The sequence below is a fragment of the Solenopsis invicta genome, chromosome 16 (assembly GCF_016802725.1).
Source record: "Solenopsis invicta isolate M01_SB chromosome 16, UNIL_Sinv_3.0, whole genome shotgun sequence".
In the NCBI taxonomy this organism is placed as follows: domain Eukaryota; kingdom Metazoa; phylum Arthropoda; class Insecta; order Hymenoptera; family Formicidae; genus Solenopsis; species Solenopsis invicta.
The window spans coordinates 5,772,984-5,792,434 of NC_052679.1; the positions used below are offsets into that span (position 1 = coordinate 5,772,984).

General features: G+C 37.9%; 3 protein-coding genes across 11 annotated transcripts in view; 2 read left to right on the top strand and 1 right to left on the bottom strand.

The window, feature by feature from the left end:
• The window catches only part of LOC105203967, a 35,479-nt gene extending 22,655 nt beyond the window's left edge, over nucleotides 1-12,824 (top strand). The window contains exons 8-14 of the mRNA XM_011172935.3: nucleotides 3,803-4,250; nucleotides 5,103-5,376; nucleotides 5,913-6,265; nucleotides 6,370-6,608; nucleotides 6,806-6,951; nucleotides 7,144-7,688; nucleotides 9,705-12,824. Of these exons, the coding sequence (XP_011171237.2) occupies nucleotides 3,803-4,250; nucleotides 5,103-5,376; nucleotides 5,913-6,265; nucleotides 6,370-6,608; nucleotides 6,806-6,951; nucleotides 7,144-7,688; nucleotides 9,705-10,043 (2,344 nt within the window). The 3' untranslated portion in view covers nucleotides 10,044-12,824. The remainder of the gene's footprint in view (nucleotides 1-3,802; nucleotides 4,251-5,102; nucleotides 5,377-5,912; nucleotides 6,266-6,369; nucleotides 6,609-6,805; nucleotides 6,952-7,143; nucleotides 7,689-9,704) is intronic.
• A 721-nt stretch (nucleotides 12,825-13,545) lies between these two features.
• Nucleotides 13,546-17,736, top strand: LOC105204009. The gene is given in 4 exon segments (XM_011172997.3): nucleotides 13,546-14,070; nucleotides 15,806-16,118; nucleotides 16,121-16,336; nucleotides 16,828-17,736. Coding segments are annotated over 4 exon segments (1,461 nt in total). The 5' UTR covers nucleotides 13,546-13,777; the 3' UTR covers nucleotides 17,467-17,736.
• A 788-nt stretch (nucleotides 17,737-18,524) lies between these two features.
• LOC105203976 (paxillin) overlaps nucleotides 18,525-19,451 on the bottom strand; it is a 30,038-nt gene continuing 29,111 nt past the window's right edge. For all 9 annotated transcript variants that reach the window (XM_011172974.3, XM_026140516.2, XM_026140515.2 and 6 more), the window contains one exon: nucleotides 18,525-19,390. In XM_011172974.3, the coding sequence (XP_011171276.1) occupies nucleotides 19,245-19,390 (146 nt within the window). In that variant the 3' untranslated portion in view covers nucleotides 18,525-19,244. The remainder of the gene's footprint in view (nucleotides 19,391-19,451) is intronic.

Below are 19,451 nucleotides of genomic sequence, written 5' to 3' on the forward strand. Positions count from 1 at the left end.
GATTAGAGGCACGCCGTTCAGGCCGATACGTACGTCCGGGTTATCTTCAGGGTTAAGGCCGGGTTAACTTTAACTCCGCCTCGTGTGATCGAAGAAAAGTGTAGGCGTAATCGTGTCTACGTAAGCGAGCCCGCGAGATCTATTATGCCGAACGCTATGTCGCATCAATTAACCGTCGGTTTTTTTTTTTTTTTTTTTTTTGGAGAGATATCCTTTTCCCCTTTATTTGTTTTTTTTTTATTTTTTTTTATTTTTTATCGTCCGAAGAATCTGAAACCGAGGGTCATTGCCTGCGGGTACTGTAATACTCCGAGGCCGCGTATGGTCGCCAGATGGGTCCTCAGATTCTTCGTAGATTTTTTATTTCGTTTTATTCGATCTCTCTCTCTCTCGTCGAAAGTAATACGGTTCTGTCTTAATCCCGTTGCGAACATAACACGCGTCGAAGATTAAGAATAGCGATTGATATACTTGATTAAAAAAAGAAGCGTGTGTGTTGATGAATCAACGATGTTTGTCGGCAGGGACTATTCTCGTACACGCAATGGCATGTAACGTGACGTAAGAGATGGATTATAGTCGATATCGCTTTGCGGTGTGAAAAGTGGCGGCGGTTTCTTCACTGCGCGAGGTGTGTCTCGTCAGTCATCGGGCAATAAGATACTCGTCGGCAGGCAAGCCTTTGAAATTCGCGAAAATCTCGACAATCCCGCGGCAGAATTAAGATCGGACCTCCGGAGCAGCCTGTGAATCAGTTTTTTTTTTCTTTTTTTTCTTTTCGTTTGAAACGTTGGCGGACGGAACTATCGCGTTGCAGTTGCGAGGTAACGACACGCGTTTCCCTGATAACGTTCTAAAAGCGTGGAAAATTGTCGCGACGAAGCGCGACGCGCGGAAAAAGACGTCGATTAGTGGTCACGAGCGGCGGGTTACATAAGCGCGTTCTCGTGATTATAGCGAGTAGTCTTTTGCCTCGAGCCGAATGAGAGAAAGAGACGCGATCGCCTCGCGACGGTCGAATGGATAGAAAGAGAGAAAGAGTGCACGAGGGCAACGACGCGCCGTCGTCGTCAGGGAGCGCGAAAGTCCGAATGGATGCTGGATGATCCGAGACGGCGAGAGAGATGAGATAGTGATGTGCGTGCAGTGCGTGGTGCGTGTCGCGCGGCCGCTTTACGCGTGCAACTGAGAGACGGAGGGAGAAAGGTACGAAACGTAAATCAGAAGAAAATGGTAGAGGAGCTGCCGATCGCGATGATATGTATTTTTACGATTCGGGACAGAGAAGTTTTTAGAAAAGTGACATAAATCGAAAAGCTTCACGTATTCTCCGAAGTTACGTACACTGTAAAAGTATTCAGTAAATTCACACATGATAGATGGAAAAATTATATGATTTATAGTCCCGTAAATATTAAAAAAAATATATTATTTTATAGAAATTATGTAATTCCACAAAAATAATAGATTTGTTTTTATTGAGTACATATATCTTATTTTATACGGAAAATTACGTATATCACAAGATATTTAAATATTACATATTTATCTAAATGTTTGTGACGAAATACAACAATATTTCATATATCGCTGTGAAATATAATGCGATTAACATTCACAGCGTGAAAAGTGCCCACCTAGCATCTATTTCGCAATATGTGCTGGCACAGTAAGTAGTCATTCTATTGTTTAAAACATGTATGATAGAGAGACAATATCTAAATGTATAATGCAACTGTAAAAAAAAAAAAAAAAAAAACGTAATCACCTTATCGTTTCTATAACTTTCCATACATGTTGTAAATTTACTTTTGCAATCTGCTTAATTATAAATTACAAAATTAATCTTACCTTTGCAAATTTACAAATGCTTGGGAATTTACAACTATTTAGTAACTTTGCACCTATTGGTGAGTAATTTTGAGAAAGTTTTTGTACAGTGTAGTGTAACGACGTAACGAAGTAAGTTTACATTGCGATAAAAAAAAATTGCTGCAGTTTTGCGTGACGACGATTTGTCGATTCGTGTGCGAATTACTTGATTTAAATAAATTATGTTATTGGTACTATTCAAATAACTATTTTATATCAAACCTGGTAATATTTATTTGTTTGGTGTGAATAAATTATTTGAATAGTATATTTATTTGAATTGAGTACTCTTTTTTTTTATTAGTGCGCTTATCTCGAAAAACACGTGATTCTTTTCAAACGTATCCGAAACTTTATTTTTTTCATTTTTTCGCCTTTCTACTTCTCTCTCGTATGTAGATGTATTTTGAAACGAAGATAACACCTCTGAAATAAAGATAACGTAAAATGAAGCTTTCGAAGTGTGCTGTATATTTCTACTGATACGAGAGGATATCTCTGAACAAGTTCTTCAATGAATTACAGAATGAAACTATTTTAAAATACTATTAGCGACTTTCTTGATTAATAAATATCGACAGAAATGAATAATTGTTACATTTATTGTTAAATGACAATGGAAAAAACACTTGGTCGTTATTTATCATTATCAAAAAGTCATTAGAGAGTGATAATTTTAATACTTTGAGAATCCAGTGAAATGGACACGCACCATTCTGCTGTTACATTTGTTTAAATATTATCATTGCACTCTAAATATGAATCAGTAAACTCTCTTACTGATTTACAGTGCTATACATATTTATAACTGCACTGAGAGAAATATTTGGTGAATTAAACCAAACGTTTAATTAAATAGCGATCAAATGAATTTTGTAATTTTAATTACTAAATATATAGTTGTTTGATAAACAATCAATTGATACAACATTTGATACAACTTATAATCAAATGTTTCGTTAAATGTAACCAAGTTTTTAGTACCAGTAATTACAAAATTCATTCGATCACCGTGTAACTAAACGTTTGCTCAATATTTCTCTTGGAGTGCGACGATCATCAGTGACTTTCAGTAATTCCGATTAAAAAAACAGAGGACTTTCACTGAGAGAATCAATATATAATATATTTATAAGCACTGGAATGAGATTATTCACGGTCTTCCGATAAATAATACACTAATTCCGATTTAGACGGAATAGGGAGGGAAAGAATAATCGTTAGATCAGCGAGCGTTTGAACGTCGTAAGGATCAGCCTTTTTCGCTCATCGCCTCAGAGAAAGAGAGAGAGAGACAGATTTTTCGCCGACTTTCGTTCTACTCCCGTTTTAAACTTCCGGAGTCGTGTTTGCCTAATTGACAGCTGCCTGTACATCTCAGATGTTGTCGGACGGCGGCGAAATGATTTTACGAATGTGCACGTGCTTACGTATGGAACGTTTCGTGATAGACTATATAATACCAAGTTATTCGGAATCATGCCATGCGTGATTCCACACTTGATAAATGTCGAGTACGTCTGCGTATCGCGTGCAGTGTGTCGTAACGCGGTATCGTTCGACTGTCAGTCATTTGATAAGAGCACCAGCCACGTTGAAGCGAAATGAACGTACATTTCCATGCATCGAGCACATGGGAATAATAAGATGAATCGTTCGTCAGTCTGCGTACGATCGTCATTGAGCACCTTAGCTTTCGCGAGAGAGTTTGTTTCCAATATACCTAATTCGTTATGCAATCAAGTCGATGAGTAAATTATTGAATCCTCAAGCTAGTCTTCTCGGTATATCGGTATATCTTCTCATTCCCTCTTGGCGTCCGTTGATCTCTTTTGATCTTCCCTGTCAAGTTTCGAGCCAAGTTAACGAGTTAACGCTCGGGATATTCACGCACGTTATCCACGCCGGCGGCTCGTGATTTTGCTTGCAGTGGGATCGAGTACGATGGTCATGTGGTCAGCTTGGTACAGAGCAAGCGTGACAACAGTGCCGATTTGGTGAAGCTAGAGAGACCGTTGCCGGCCCTAGTGCCGACCGGTGGTGCTGTCGCGTCGACGGCGGACTCGAGTCGTGCGTCGTTGGACGACGAGGAGAAGATTCCCGTCCCGAAGGAACCGGCCGTCGACGACAAGTCCAGGAGCGACGATCGACCGTTCGCCGTCACCGCGTCGATTTTCCGTTCGCTTCCGGACGACAAGCGCAAGGACGATTTGCGGAAGGGCGACGCCTTGCCGAAACACTCCCACGAGGAGAAGGCGTTCGAGCAGGCACTTAAGGAGTCCCTGGAACAGTCGATTAAGGAGTCACTGAAGGAGAACGACGAGCCGACGCCGATCAATCGGCAGTCGTTCGCTAAGAAGACGCCATTCGTATTCCAGGTATAGTCGACTCTTTTGATATACATACGAGCGAATAGATTTAATTTTTTAATCGTAGAATTTGAAAACTTTTGTTAAAAGTTTTTTAGGGACGTAATTGGATTCGAATCGTTTAAATTTATCGACTAAACAGTCGATAAATAATTAGATTTGTAAACTCTCATTATTCCGTTGTAATAAGTACGCGACTTTTTTGGAAAAAAAAAACATTAAAATAATATCTATAGAGGATTTAAAAAATTTTTCTTGTCTCTAATTATTGTTTATTGAAAATGTTATATGTTCGATTAGTATCGCTTATCAGTGCGTAATCCCCATTGCTTATACATACTCGTTATCTTGGAATGATAAAATAAAAATACATGTTTTCTCTCAGAGACGATATTGCACATTTTAGGGTAAACAATCAAAGCGATGGAAATGTCTTATTATATAATTTCTTTATGGAATCCAATCCAGACAATTTATCAATGTTCCAGTGACGTCATCGAAATTAAATTTTTAAAAATCTTGATTCAATCTTTCACGCTCGTGTTTACCTCTCATTGTCCTTTTTATAAATTTTGGATAAAAAGTATATATACAAAACACTTTTTAGTATTGTAAAAATAATTAAAAAAAAATATTAGTTGATAGACGTAACATTTAATTTTTTAAAATTTAATATCTCTAGATTGTAATCTTCATCGGTCAATTATTTTAGTCAGAGTTTCAGTCGAAAGAACTACTTGGTTTCCATAGCAAGTGTCGATGTGGCAAGCTCTAAGATAACTGTCTCTCTTATCTCGAGCCATAACAACGCATTCTATGGCCTCTTCTCTAAATCGATCACGCAATCTATCTTTGTTTCAGGGTAAACCGACGGTGGTGCGCGATTCCCCAAACAGTGTCGAACAATGTAATCGTCCACAATCGGTCACCAGGAATCTATTCACGTCCTTCGCGGCCGCCGTGCAACAACAGGAACAGGAACAGCAACAGCAGCAGCAGCAGCAGCATCAGCAACAGGAGCAGCCGCAATTATCCTGCCGGCCGCAAACGGCCACTGCGAGTATCTTCGCGCCTCGTACCGAGGACATGAACAAGGGCTTCTTGACTTTCAGCGAGGATCAGCCGGGTCTCACCAGTGCGTATTTTCCTCTGCGAAAAAAGAAAATTGAGTTCTTTTCGAAACGGAGGCCAGAAAGGAGTCACAGATCCTCGTTCGCGTTGCCGAGGCTTCTCACGAGAGAGAAGAGACTCGAGGGAAAAAAAGGAAAGATATGACATACGAGTTGAGAATTATTTATCGTTTTTCAACACAATTTCGTGACCCGCAGAAGTTTTGTCCGAAGATATATATACATATACAGTGGAGAAATACGCAACGCGTGAGATAATTATCTTGCGATTTTCTATATTTTTTTTCATTCTATTTCATTTCCAATTTAATTATGTCAGGTTTAATTTAATTTCCCGGAAAGTTAAGACTCGAATGGTTTTGTTGATGGAACTGTCGGTTTGAACTTTATTTATTTTTTTTTCTTTTTTGGTCCTCAACTCTCGTGATTTATGGTGAGGTTGCTCTCACCTTTCTCTCTGGTCGACGTTTAATCAATCGAAGTCAATAGTCAATTAGAAGAAGATTGCGCCGTGTTAAATCGCGCTCTTCGCGTTTCGCAGTGTTGAAGGACGAGCCGGACGACCTGACACATCTCGCACCCACGGCCGGCGACGTGTGCGTACCCCTGGAGGACACTCCCTTTCTGTCAGATATGGATCTAGAGTTTGTCTTCGGCAACGACCACTACAGCTGTCCCCTGCTGAGTCCGGGCGACACTCTGGCGCCGGAGCTACGTTCCGCAGAACTGTCGGGTTCCCTCAAGGATGCAGATCTGGTGGACGCTTCTACCAGGACCAAGGACGCGGTTGACCGTCTGGCCGACAGCGATCCCTTTATGTACGGTGACTCGCCCGGGAGTCCCTGCGGCATCGACCCGAACGCCGTGTCGTCGTCTCTCTCAAAGTATCGGCAGGTGAGTAATTTTAGCGAAAATATTATATACTAAAAATTTATTCGTAATTTCTCTCGAAATTATATTACTAGCGTGTGCTTTAATTACAATGCTTTAATTACAAGAGCCCTGAGCGCAGCGTGGACTCGTTAGGTAGTCCTACCGGAGGCAGCGGCGGCGATGGCCTCTCCGAGGACGAAATGCTTATGTTAGGTATTAGCGACAGCATAGGGGATGAAGAATTGGCGCTCAGAGCACCCTATATTCCGATGTCGGACCAAGACGAGGCGTTAGAGTTGCTCATTAACGATGACATGGTTATGTGGGGCTCGTCGCAGTCCGCGGACAAAGGATCCTCGAAGTGGTGAGTGATTGGATTTTCAATCAATATATTACGAAAATTTGCACTGTAACAATAACCATAATGTTTAATAAACTTTAAAATATGATATAAAATTTGAACATGTAATAAAAGTATGAAAACGAATAAAAAAATACCATACCATTTTATACGTCTCGTTGTGTCCCGTTTTCATTTTTGTTTTTTTTTTTTTTTGTCAGGCTATTCGACGATCGGGAGCAACGTAATTCCGAATCCAGTTTGGCACAATTGCTGCGAAGCGACCAAGCAGTGTCACGGCGACACAACGATCACGGCGGAGGTTTCCTCAATCCAACGCAAATACTGGGGCAAACACCTAGAAAAAGTAAGTGTGTGCTCTTTCTCTCGACAATAGTTTTATTTGCTCATTTATTTTTTATGTTTGCAGAAATATGAAATTGTACTGGCAGTTTAATATTGTTACACCACGATTGGATATAAATATATCAATTTTATGTTTTGCAATACAATTGTAGAGCATCGTATAAATGATACACGTTTCGTTGTGATCTTGCAGACGCAGTCTTCGAGTCCGATCGATGGTCTTCTAATCAAGAACGTACCAATAAGCGCATTCATTCCGGACTCAATATAGATTCCGAGAATGAATATAAGCGTTTTAAGTGCGAAGACGCGGCTTTCAAGCATATAAATCTCGAAGATACTTTGGCAAAGCAACAGCGGCTGTCGACGACGCTTCATAAAAAATTGCCGCCGGGTCTCGGCAACAGTTGCGGCAGCCAGCTTCTGCGTCGCCTCGTCTCGTCGCAGATGCCGAGCATCGCGTCGCAGATGGGGAGCTTGCCCGACGGTGGTGACAATATACGTGGCGAACGGCATCTTGAAGATGTTTCGAAGCAGCACACTCGCATCTTTGACGATATCATCGACTTTGTCGAGACGGAGGGTGACCGAGGCGGTGGGGGAGGAGGCGGAGGCGAAAGTCGAGGTAGCATCGGTGACGGCCTAGACAAGATCGACGCAACAAACCGGAAGAGGAATCCTTCCTGCGGCACCGGCGGCAGCAGCGTGCTAATGAATCTCCTGGTTTCCGGCTGCGACGTGAGTGCAGGATACGTTTGCTTGGTGAAGCCAAAACTGGCGAAGGCGAAAGGGAACGCGTGAGAACGCTTCCGGGAGGGAGCGAGCGTCCGAAGGGTTGCCTCTTCTTGGTCGCCTTCTCTTTGTTGTCGATTCTTCCAGAATGGAAATTTGTATGCGATTCGAAACGAGAAGTTCGACTGCGTGGTTAATTTTTGCAAGATTTAGATTGTAAATGGAGAGGAGGGGCCAAAGGAGGTGGCGAATGTTAGTTTCTACAGTATCCGATCGAACCGATGGAAGTTCTTCCTACTTTTTATACGTCCGCTTGTTCCTCGAGCTTAGGGCGCATCCGTGAGCTCGAAGACGCGCGCTTGAAGTTTTAAAATAGAGAAGGAGAGAGGATGAAGTTGCACCTTCACAGAGAAAGACGCAAAATGAGTTTGTTGCGAATTGCGGATCGAAGAGAAAAAGTCATAGACAAGCGAGATAGTTTCGCTTAGTCGTTTAATCCTGAGATGCACTGCGTTCAATGTTTATCTTAGATGAAAAAAATATATATAGTTTATAGATTACTAACGCTTTTGCTCATATTGAAAATGAATATGAAGATTGTGCGAAAGAAAAAGAAAGAGACAGACCTACGAGTTTCATTGTATCATGTCTAGAATTGCATGGTTAGATAATTATATATATGTGTATATGTATGTATATATATATATATATATATATATATATATATATATATATATATATATATATATATATATATAGCGTTGCTTTGGAGTGCATCCTAAGATTAAACGAATTGTACTTTAGAGTCATGTTATGTACACAAATTGCAAAGTATATGGAATTGTTGACTGAATGTTATGGAAAATACATGGAACATCGAATCACCTGATTAGCTGCATTTCGTTTCCTCCCACCGTCGTCCCTCAATATCCACCGTCATTCTATATGAGTCACAATTTTATCATCAAGTCTGCCGCTAAGGGCATTTTCGGACAAACGTTCAATATAATTGAGACGTGATTTTATTTTTTTTGAGTTAGCAATTGAACGTTTAAAGTTCAAATATTTTCAAGAAAATTAAAATGCTGCCAGATAAAAATACGCGACAGAAATTAATATCTTTTCATAGTAAAAATATGTTCTTTTTAGAAAGAATATTAATAATCCATCCTATATATCTTCCCCCACTCCTGAAAATTTATTTATATCCAGTAGTTTTGGATAGCGATTTTAATCAGTATTGTTTTTACTTACGCACATATATCAATTATTTTTCAAACAATAAAATAATTTTAAAAAGAATATTCCAAACAGGTATCAATTACTGAACAATGATACGTGGTCTTTATCAAATTCTTTAATTACTTGATAGCAAGAATTGTGATCACGAGTTGTGGTCATTATCATCTTTCGTGATCTGGACGAGGCTTACCTTCGTCTAGATCACGTGACGTGATAGTCACAGTCGCTTTGCTCAGCAATCGTTCATTTACATTTAGTAGGCGCCTGTAAAGTCACGCGAATGGCAAGGTATAGTAATCTTAAAGGGTTCCGAGGGCGCTAAAAAGAGATTTATCGCTTAACGTGCCACTTATCAGCATAATCTCCTGCCCACTCTAACCCTTTTCCTTTCCCGCGAAACGCAGCGATGTTTTATATTCTTTGACCAAAAAGAACAAACTCATTTGTCAAGTTGAGCTCTTAATTAACACTGAGCTCCTTGTTATGATGAATTAAAGAAATATCAATAAAAATCATAATGATAAAGCGAGGAACAGTAGAAATTCAATTAATTTTTTGTTTTACATTTTTTAAAATAAAATTATATATCAATATTTTTATTTAAAATGAGAAATCTTGATGAAATAATTAAATCTTAAACTAGACATTTCTTCAAATCTGCAAGATTTCTTCTTAAGTTGCAAATTTCAATTTATGCTTAATTATCGTAATTCATCAACTCGCATCCAAAATGAAAATGAAAATCTGAATGATAGTAATTTTTGTTGTTCTTTTTTTAAGGATCCTCTGATGAATTCCCGCAATATACTAACTATGTTATCGAGAAGCCTGACGACCCCGTTGTCCGTCAACGTGGATAATCAGATAGTACCGCATTGCGTAAACCCGAACGTCACATCCTTGCCCGATCACCTCAGTCCGGATACCAGGAAGCATTTGATCGGACCTTTCACTGGTGGTGGTGGCAGCGGCGGCAGGGACGGGGGTACGACTCCGATAGTCTCGCCCACGACATCTGCGATGGCATCATTCGACGGCTTTGACTATGACGGATCCGCGGGTCTGCTCCAAATGGGGTCAGATCTACTCGGAGGACTGCTGGATCGAAATCTGGTGTGATCCAGTGTGACGTGATTACATGGACATGCCATAGGATTGATCAGGGAAATTAGAACCTGGATTCGGTTTTTCCCTTTGTAAGAAATCTTAAGTTTTTCTTTCATTCCCTTTTTGTAAAACCGAGCGCTGTAATATATAAAAATATGTTACAATACATTTTTAATTCTTTACTGTAATTAAATCCATAATTAAGCTATTGTTTTTTTTTTTCGACGTCACACTCGATTTTAGAGCCTGTGCAATATACTAACTAAATGCAGAAATGATAAGTGGAAAAAGAAATTAGAGTGCGATCGAAGTGTTACGCACAGAGAGACTTTATAAGAATCCTGCTTCTAATTTCTGCATGTAAATAGTTGTTTAATTCTCGGTGCTCTTCAATAAATTCGTAGAGCATCCGAAGAAACCTGATGAGCACAGTGCAGTTTACATTAGGTGTTCAAAAAGATGTTCGATTAATGTAAAAAGTGGCGCGACTCGAGAACTTTAGGTCCAGATTTAATTGATATTTTTAGAGTGCTCTTTTTGAAACAATTTCTTTAAGTAATAATCGATTTGCGTCATTTTGTTTGATCGACACTTTTTTTTATATTGTCTCTCGACATTTGTGAGTGAATGTTAACTAAGTATGCCATTGGATTAGTACCAGGAAATTAATTCGTCCTGTGTATTCTGACGAACACTGCGTAGCGAATTAAGTTTGGCAAGGTGATGCTCTATTGTAAAAATACGAATCATATCTTTCAGTCGAGTCGATTAAAGGCTGTACCGTTTTTTTTAATAATAAAAAGAATTTTATAAAATTTTTCCGTATGCAACAGATTTGAGTTTTGCATATGGAATTGTTTTCCCATTACGTGCTTTAAAAACATCATGTATCGTAATTCTTTTCATTGTATAAAACTGTTGATATTATTGTTTAGAAATATGTTTAGCAAAAAATTCTTGTTAAATTGAACATCATAGAAAGTTATTTTCTATTGCATGTGAAATTTGTGATTTTTATTACAAATTTCTACGTTGGATCACTTTTATTTGATTTTATAAAATAATATTTGATAGGATTTAGAACGCAGGCATAATAAAGCATGCATAATTATCAAGTAAAATGTGATAAGAGATTATTTAATAATAATGTTGCAATATTGGCTAATTCAGGCCCAGCCGATAACAACATGAGCGCAACCATGATGATAATTATAGAATTGTAATGTGCTCAAAAATTCATAATCATCTGGAATGAAATAATCTCGAGAGATTTAAAGACAGAAATAGAAGTAAATAATTGTTTGAATATTTCTTTTAAATAGTAGAAACGAAAATGTTACAGCCTTTTAGCGGCTCGGTCTTTTTTAGAAGTTGTATATAAACGAGTGCATTTATGCGCATTGGCGTGCAAATTTGCATATATTATTAAATAATTAAATAGAACGTTTAATAAATAAAATAGGAAGAAATTTTAAATTGAGAGCAATGATCGGGTTTGAAAAAGGAAAAAGTAATGAATGATTATTCCATCTTTTTGAAATTGAAGATAATAATAATTGAAACAAAAAGGAAGAGAATGAAAAACTTTGCAACATTAATTTTAAAAAATGCAATATGTCAAAAGTAAAAAACTTCAAATATTTCCGCATCTTTTTTTTTTATACTTCACACAGTTTAGATCTAACATTCCTTTAAACGCCATATGCCATATTTTCAGACTGAAATGAAACAATGGGGCAAAAGGATCATCGGTTATTAAATTTCTCATTCTAATTTTTTTAAAAGCGATAGAGCCAAGTTGTGGCACTGCTGCGGTTTCATCGTTGCATATCAAAATAGGAAATTACAAAGCTGATTGTCATCGTTTACCGATAGTTATTATTACGATCATTTCTACTAACTTCTTCGATTATGATTCATTTGTTATTGCTGCACCATAATTCTTCATTGCATACAATGTAATATCATACTATTAGCATTATGTTTGCAGCTGCAATGATTACTGCAGTTATTATTGTCATATAAATACAGACATAAGTTTTTTTATCGTAGTTTTATTATTTTAATACATTATTATTACAGGTATAATCATATTATAATGTTGAATTAATAGATAGTTAATGATATGATGTGGATAGGATATGGATGCAAAAAAATAAATAACCAATTATTTAGAAATAAAAATAATATTTCTAAAATTCAAAAATATATTTTTTACTTTTCACCATTTTCAATTCCACGAATTTAAGTATCTAATTAAATTAATTGAAAAATCTAAGAGCTCTCTTAGATCACTGTATTCTTTGTGTCATTTACGATACATAATCTCTTTATATTTTATTGATTTTTGAAATTCAAGCTTTGTACCAGTGTCAACTAAATTTTGTTGATAAATTATCGACAGTAGATAATTTATCGATCTTTCTATTATAATTAAAAATTTTAATTTAAAAGAATTAGTAAAGTATGAAGTAATGTATATGTATAATTATACATATACATGAACTGTGACATATTCTTTAAGTTAAAAATATAGAAAATTGTGATTTTACAAATTCTTGAATTTGTAACGTTAATAAATAATTACCAACAAAATAAAATGTATAATATCAACAAACGAATAAGAGACAAGCGAAAAAGTTCGTAAATCTAAATATGCGAAAAAGTATAAGCGCGCGAGAGAGTAATAAATGTATATTTTGTAAGAATTACAATGTTTATGATACGATACTTTATTTAATAAATAAGCACAAATGCAAATGCAATAAAAACTATATAATTGTAGCAAATGAATCTCATTAAAAAAGAATTAATTTTTTTGAGCTCTATCCCTTTATGTTAATGAATAATAAAACAAAATCGAATTTAGGATAAATTCAGGCACAGCGAAAGGAAATGTTTTTTTTTCCCCATAAAATTTATAATATTTTGATGATTCATATAACAATAATGTATCACTCTGTATCTGACATTGCCCCCTAATGCTTTTTTTGTAAATTATTTATGGCATGAGTTTATTTTTAACGTGTCAGAACAATTCTGATGCAACATACGAGCGATGTGATAAAGCCGACAATGCGACAATGCGTGTTTCTACAGAAACACTCAGCCGCATCCGTCATCGATGAAAAGATGCGTAAACCGTACAGTCACTCTGTAAGGTTCTCAAACCAGGGAACCGTCGAAAATCAGTTAATTAATTAATAATTTACTTATCTGCTCTCCTAATAGCGCTTTTTCGTTTTTGTTGAAGTATTCATATATATTTCCGTCGTATACAAGTATTCACAAGAAAAGAAATCGTTTCGCTTCTATTAAACGCAAGTTCAGCGTATGAAAAGCACGTGGTAAGAGATCCGCGATTGGAGAACCCCGGGATTCCCGGATACCGAGTGACGCACGAAGTTTATTCACATCGAGCGGCGCATAGTCGGCGATGATTGGTGCGCGGAACCTGACGTTCGGCCAATCGTGGCGCGACACGTGCCCGCGTAGATACTGCGACCATTTGACAGAGCGTCGCTTCGTTGCGTCAGTTTACGTGCATCCGTCATATCGCGAGGTCGTTTCGTTGGTGCGTTTCGCTCGAGCTGATTATCGCCATTCGAGCGCGACTGGTCGGAGGAACAACAACGCAGCCGAGGATCGTCGGCGGGATCGTCGTGGTAGAACGCTAGAAGCCAGAAAGAGGAGAGACTCGTAGGCTATCAAGAAAGTAGGACGCCTTACGCGTCGTATGGCGGATTATGAGCTCCGTGAAGAGCGTCATCATCACCCTGCCTAAGGGAGTGCCCAAGGCGATCCCGCGGAACGAGCCGTCGCGCAGCGCACTGTCCAAGTTCAACTTCACAACGTCAATCCTGGTGGACAAGGCGAGGATGGAGAGCAGGAAGGTCGTCCCCGGTCAGCAGGAGGAGACGCGCGGCGACGACGACGTTGACGTCGACGTCGCGACGCTCCTCGAGCCCGTGGACACTCGCGTGCGTGGGAAGAAACGCCGACTGGATCACTTGTCGTGGGAGGAGAAGCTTCAGCGAAAGTAAGCGAGAGAATCCAATTGTCATCTCTGTATCAATATTTTTGTCCGAAGATTCGTCTTCCGAAAATGGGATAGAGCGAAGAGACCGGATTTATTTCAATTGTGATTAACTTAACTTGAACTCGGCTGATGAAATTTGTGAAATTGCCAGCTTCAAATGATTGCATCTGCACGTTCATCTGTTTGTTTACTTCCACATTTCTATACATGTAATTTTTTTTTTTTTTTTTAAAGAAATTATAAGTTAAAATAGAAATCATTGTGCAACCTAGATATTTTATATTTTTATCGTAGACCGATCTTGCGGTGGAAATATTTATACACATCTTTGTTATTTGAAGAAAGACTTTTAAATGCGACGTGTTGTTTTTAAATCAATTTCCAGGCAAAGATCCAGATGAAACTGTCGTGTATATTTTTTTAAATAATTTGTATACTTTGTATACTTTTGTACATAATAATATTTTTGTAATTCTACCAGCGTGTGCTCACATTGTTGAATTGTGATGTAACGCATTCCACAAACGAGATTAAATTAATTTATTATTATTTTCGTCGAATCTGTAAGATATGAAAATTCTGTTTTCAAAAGTTCATCTTGTAAAATTGCATCAGCTCATAAATTCTATCGGTTTGGCTTAACTCTGACTTGTCTGTGCCATTTTGACGAAGAGTGTTATTGTTTTCCGATAAATACCTGATTATTTTACGGTTTAACATTCGAAACAGGCACGAGCGGACGGAGTGCCTGCTTGCAGATAAATTTTTATCAAGCTGATAATCTGAAAAAAAAAGAGGTTTCTCTCTTTCTCTCTCCCTCTGCGAATCTGTTTTCAGATTGGAGATTTTAAAAGAACAGTATTTGCGAAGCATGTACGTCGCGAATTATATTTTCATAAAGGAATAATATTTTCATAAAAACGTCTTTTGCATAACAAACGGAACCACCTGCTCGTTACGCGTTATTTTTGTGATAATTCATTTCTATTGACGTAAACGCGTTACGGCATAATCACCGTGTGCTTATGTCCGGGTAATACCGGTCTGGAAAATAACGGGCGAGGCTGCCGCAGCAGTTGCCGCATTATTTACCTTATCACTTTAATTAGAAATAAACTCGTAAAAAGTACTGATAACGAAACGACCAAGAAATGTGTTGCGTCATACATCGGGAAACGAAATGGATGTTTGACTCGAGGAAACATTAATTCTTTCGACCTTATTAGTATACTGTATACAGTTTTACCTAAATTTGTTTACAAAAAATAATAAAAGAAAAGTTTTTAATCTTTTTAAATTTGTAAAATTTTTAATTTTATAGCCACTATAGAATTTATGAGCTGATGCAATTCTACAAGATAGATCTTCGAAAACAGAATTTCTGTATCTTACAGATTCGATGAAAACTTGTTATAAATTAATTTAACCTCGTTTGTGAACGAATGTTGGCAGAATTATAAAAATTACAAAAATATTATATATATGCAAAAATTACCAAGTTACAAAATTATAAAAAAAAAAAAATTCACATGATAGATTCATCTCGATTTGTGTATAGAAATTGCTTTAAAAATAATATTGTATTTAAAATCTTTCGTACAAGTTCAAAATAGTTTCGTAGAAATAATTCATCTTCCCATTCTTTGCCGCGAAATAGAAAATTCATTCTTCCAAGTGAATGACCATCTCAGCTATGTGTTTGCTTAACGCTGATGACGTTCTCCTTGTCCAACAGAAAACTGAAGAATCGAGTGGCCGCGCAAACATCGCGAGACCGCAAGAAGGCCAGATTGGACGAGCTCGAGGAGACGGTGAGGACACAGAAGGAGAGGAATGAGTTGCTTACGCAGGAGAGCTCGATGCTGAGGTCGCAGAACGAGCTGCTGACGTCGCAAAACGAATGGCTGCTGAACGAGAACAAGAGGCTCAGGAACGAGAGAGACGCAGTGAGGAACACGCTCACGGATCAGCAACAGCCAATCTGCTCCGCCTGTCGGACCCGTGTCGACGGTGCTGTACCTTCGCTGGGATCTGCAGTATCCCCCAATGACCCTCTGCCGCAGGGTGGGACAGCACAGTCGGCATCGCGACCGACGCGGACGTCAGAGGCAACCGTGCTGCTGAACTTTCTGATCTACTTCCTCTTGATGAACTCTTCAGCGCTTTCCAAAGTGACGACGTCGAGCGAATCGAAGAGCTGGCGGAGAGCCTCCTACGAGAAGTTGGCTCAGAAGTTGACACAAATTCTCAAAGATCGCATGATCAAGTGAGTCTCGAGAGTTGCAGTCGATGTATAATTGCACCTCGCATCGTCATATTTTCGATCCGCACCTTTCCAATTGTATCTCTTATTATAGAGCGAATCGCTCATAAATGGCGATTGTCGCTACGCTTGCTTCTAATCACATACAAAGTGATATAATTTTCTTTTTAGAAAATTCAGATGCACAATAGTTTTTTTTTTTTTTTTTTTTTTTGAAACTAATTACATTATTCTCTCTTAATTCCAATTTCCTGTCTCTCTTCTCTGAAGGAAAACTGCATGCTTCCGCGTAGTAACTTGGACGTAACGCAGAGATGGATGAAATATTCCGAAGTAGAACGGAGTTCTAACGCTTCCTAGTCTTAGCAATGCGAATGCAAGTTTCAATCTCCGGAGAAAGTCCGAACGTTTCATTCATTTCCTCTGCAATCGCGCGTCTCTCATGATTTAGTCGTTCCCCCTTAATGACCTGCCGATCGTCCTTCACTCTGCAGGTGTCCGTCAACGAAGCTCCCGTTAAAAAATCTGACCATCCAGAAACACTGGTGGGGCAGACATCAGAAAATGTGGAAACCAATAGAACCGGTGGAAGCATAGACGACAGCGCGTCCACCTGTATACGAAGTACGTCCAATTGGATGCTCGCGGACTGCGATACAAGAAGCCTGCCGAAGATCAAGACCGAGACCGAAATTAAGGAGGAGTCTGAGACTGCGTCGGATCTTGATACTCTTTACGGTACATACGATGCATCCACCAATTCCATCACAATTGTGTATCCGGGCGAGGAGAGCGACGGCTCCGTCGGTATCCAGGAGTGCGTGCAGGAGGTAGTCAGTACCGATAACAGCGTTGTCAGCCAGGTTGCGAACGACGCTACACATCTCACCGTTCCGTCCGCGGGCATTCATTTGTGCTACCCGATGCATTTTTCACCGGCGTACACCAATTCCATGTCACCCACTATGAGCGACGTAGACAGCTGCAGCGTCCCTTCGACGAAGCAGCTGGATTGTATCAGCTCGTCTGACGGTGGGTACGAGTCTCACGATTCCCCGCAATCACACATGTCGGACGCCTTGTTCGATGTCTGGTCCGAGAGTTTCACCGAGCTGTTTCCCACGTTGGGCTGACAATTTCAGATAAGGCGCATCGCCGAAGCGAGCGCCAGATCGATGATGAATCGTTATATCTGTGATACGGGGAATTTTAGTAGGATACAGAAGAGAAAGGAAAGGGAGATTCGCTTTCAAAAGATATCGCTGCAGTAATCTATCATTCGACATTTCAATAAAAACTTGTAAACTTCGGCTAGACTCTCGCATATTTTTTTTTTATAAAATCGAGCAGTTTAGCTTTGTAATGAACATCTTAAACGAAATAAATAATTCTTGAAAGAATAATCCATTACAAGTTGTGTAAATATTTTGTAATAAAGATATGTACTTAAGTTCATATTTCACATCTGCATTATTATAATAACATCTGTATAATTAAATTCTTTAAATGATAGTGGAATGGAAAATGCGATATCAGTTAATAACAGCACAAATAGTGGCACAGCACATATTGTCACGTATTGTTTAACTATTAGTTGATATTAATAGTTTACATAACTATTAGATTAACTATTAGTTCATATATCATTCAGCTAAATTTTTTTGCAAAATATATTAAGATCAGTGACATTAGTTATAAGAATATATTTTCATATATCTCTAAGATTATAAATTTTGCTTAATTCGACGTTGTAAGAAGATATATGTAAATAGTTTTCCATGATCGACAAATTTTTTTACACATACACCTACACAGATGCCTATTTAAGAAATTTATTATTGTATACATGTCTACATATTAGATATTGATTTTTTGTTTTTTTGCTGTGCAAGAGAAATAAATTTCAAACTAATGACATGTCTTTCATTTTCCAACTCTGTACGCTAAAGCGTCGTCGTTTATATATGGTGACGCGAATTCGTTCTATGTATCTTTCGTAATTTCTTCGATTATTTCTTCGATTATGGCAATATGCAATTTGATATAGGAAGCATACGTAAATTTGTAGCGCTGTTTACGCAGTAATGTTCAACTGATTATTATATTAAATGCTATTTAAATATTTTATAAATATACGAAATATGTTTCTAAAACGCACGGGAAGAGCTAGGGACATATTTGGTGGCAAAGATGCTGTTGTACAAGTATTACTAAATATTATTGATACAAATAATAACAATGAATTACTGTATAGCACCTTTTTCATTACTTCTTAAATGACATTGCAAACTCAAACTAATCAGTTTGAGAAACACGTGTAACTTACCGCGCAAAATTAAATAACTTATAAAATGTTGCACGAAGATTTAAACTATTTAGAGTGTCGAATTTATTAATTGATTCTTAAATAAATTTGAATTTTTTTCAATGAAAATTTGATAGGCAAGAGAAAGTCTATCGTGACTTTTAATTTTAGAATTAAATATTTTCACATTTGTAGATTAAGTTTCTATTGAAATTCACCCGGTATTAATCAAAGAACGGGAACTTATGTTCAGATATAACAACTTTATAATTTTATTTTATTCTTAAAGGAAAAAAACTAAAATATCTCGATTTCATACAAAATGGCGATCAGAACGGAATAATAGATTCTTTAATTTTTTAAATCTGTAAACTCTACTCACGATATTCCTTTTGCATGCACCATCCGTTAGTCAATATTTATTAAAAAAATGGAAATTCTAAAAGGCTACTTTAGGCAATGTAAGTTCTCGTTTCGCGCTTTTACATAGACAATCAAAGCAAGTGTTTATACGTACTTCGTCAAGAGTAATAAAACATTGCCGAGAGAAACAGCCTCTCGTTTTGTTATGTTACAAAAAAAGTAGTTCCGAAAGGAACGAATTATTTATCCGAAGAGCTTCTCGAAGCAACCGTGGCAGTAAGGTTTGTCATTTTGCTCTTTGAACGTGCCCTTGTTCAATTGTTTTAAGCAAAACGCGCACACGAAGTGCTCGGGATGGAATTTGCGGAACATTGCTGTTATGCAGCGACCTGAAATGCAAAAAAGCATATTAGCATTATATTAAAAATCTTGAATTTTGAAACTTCTGAT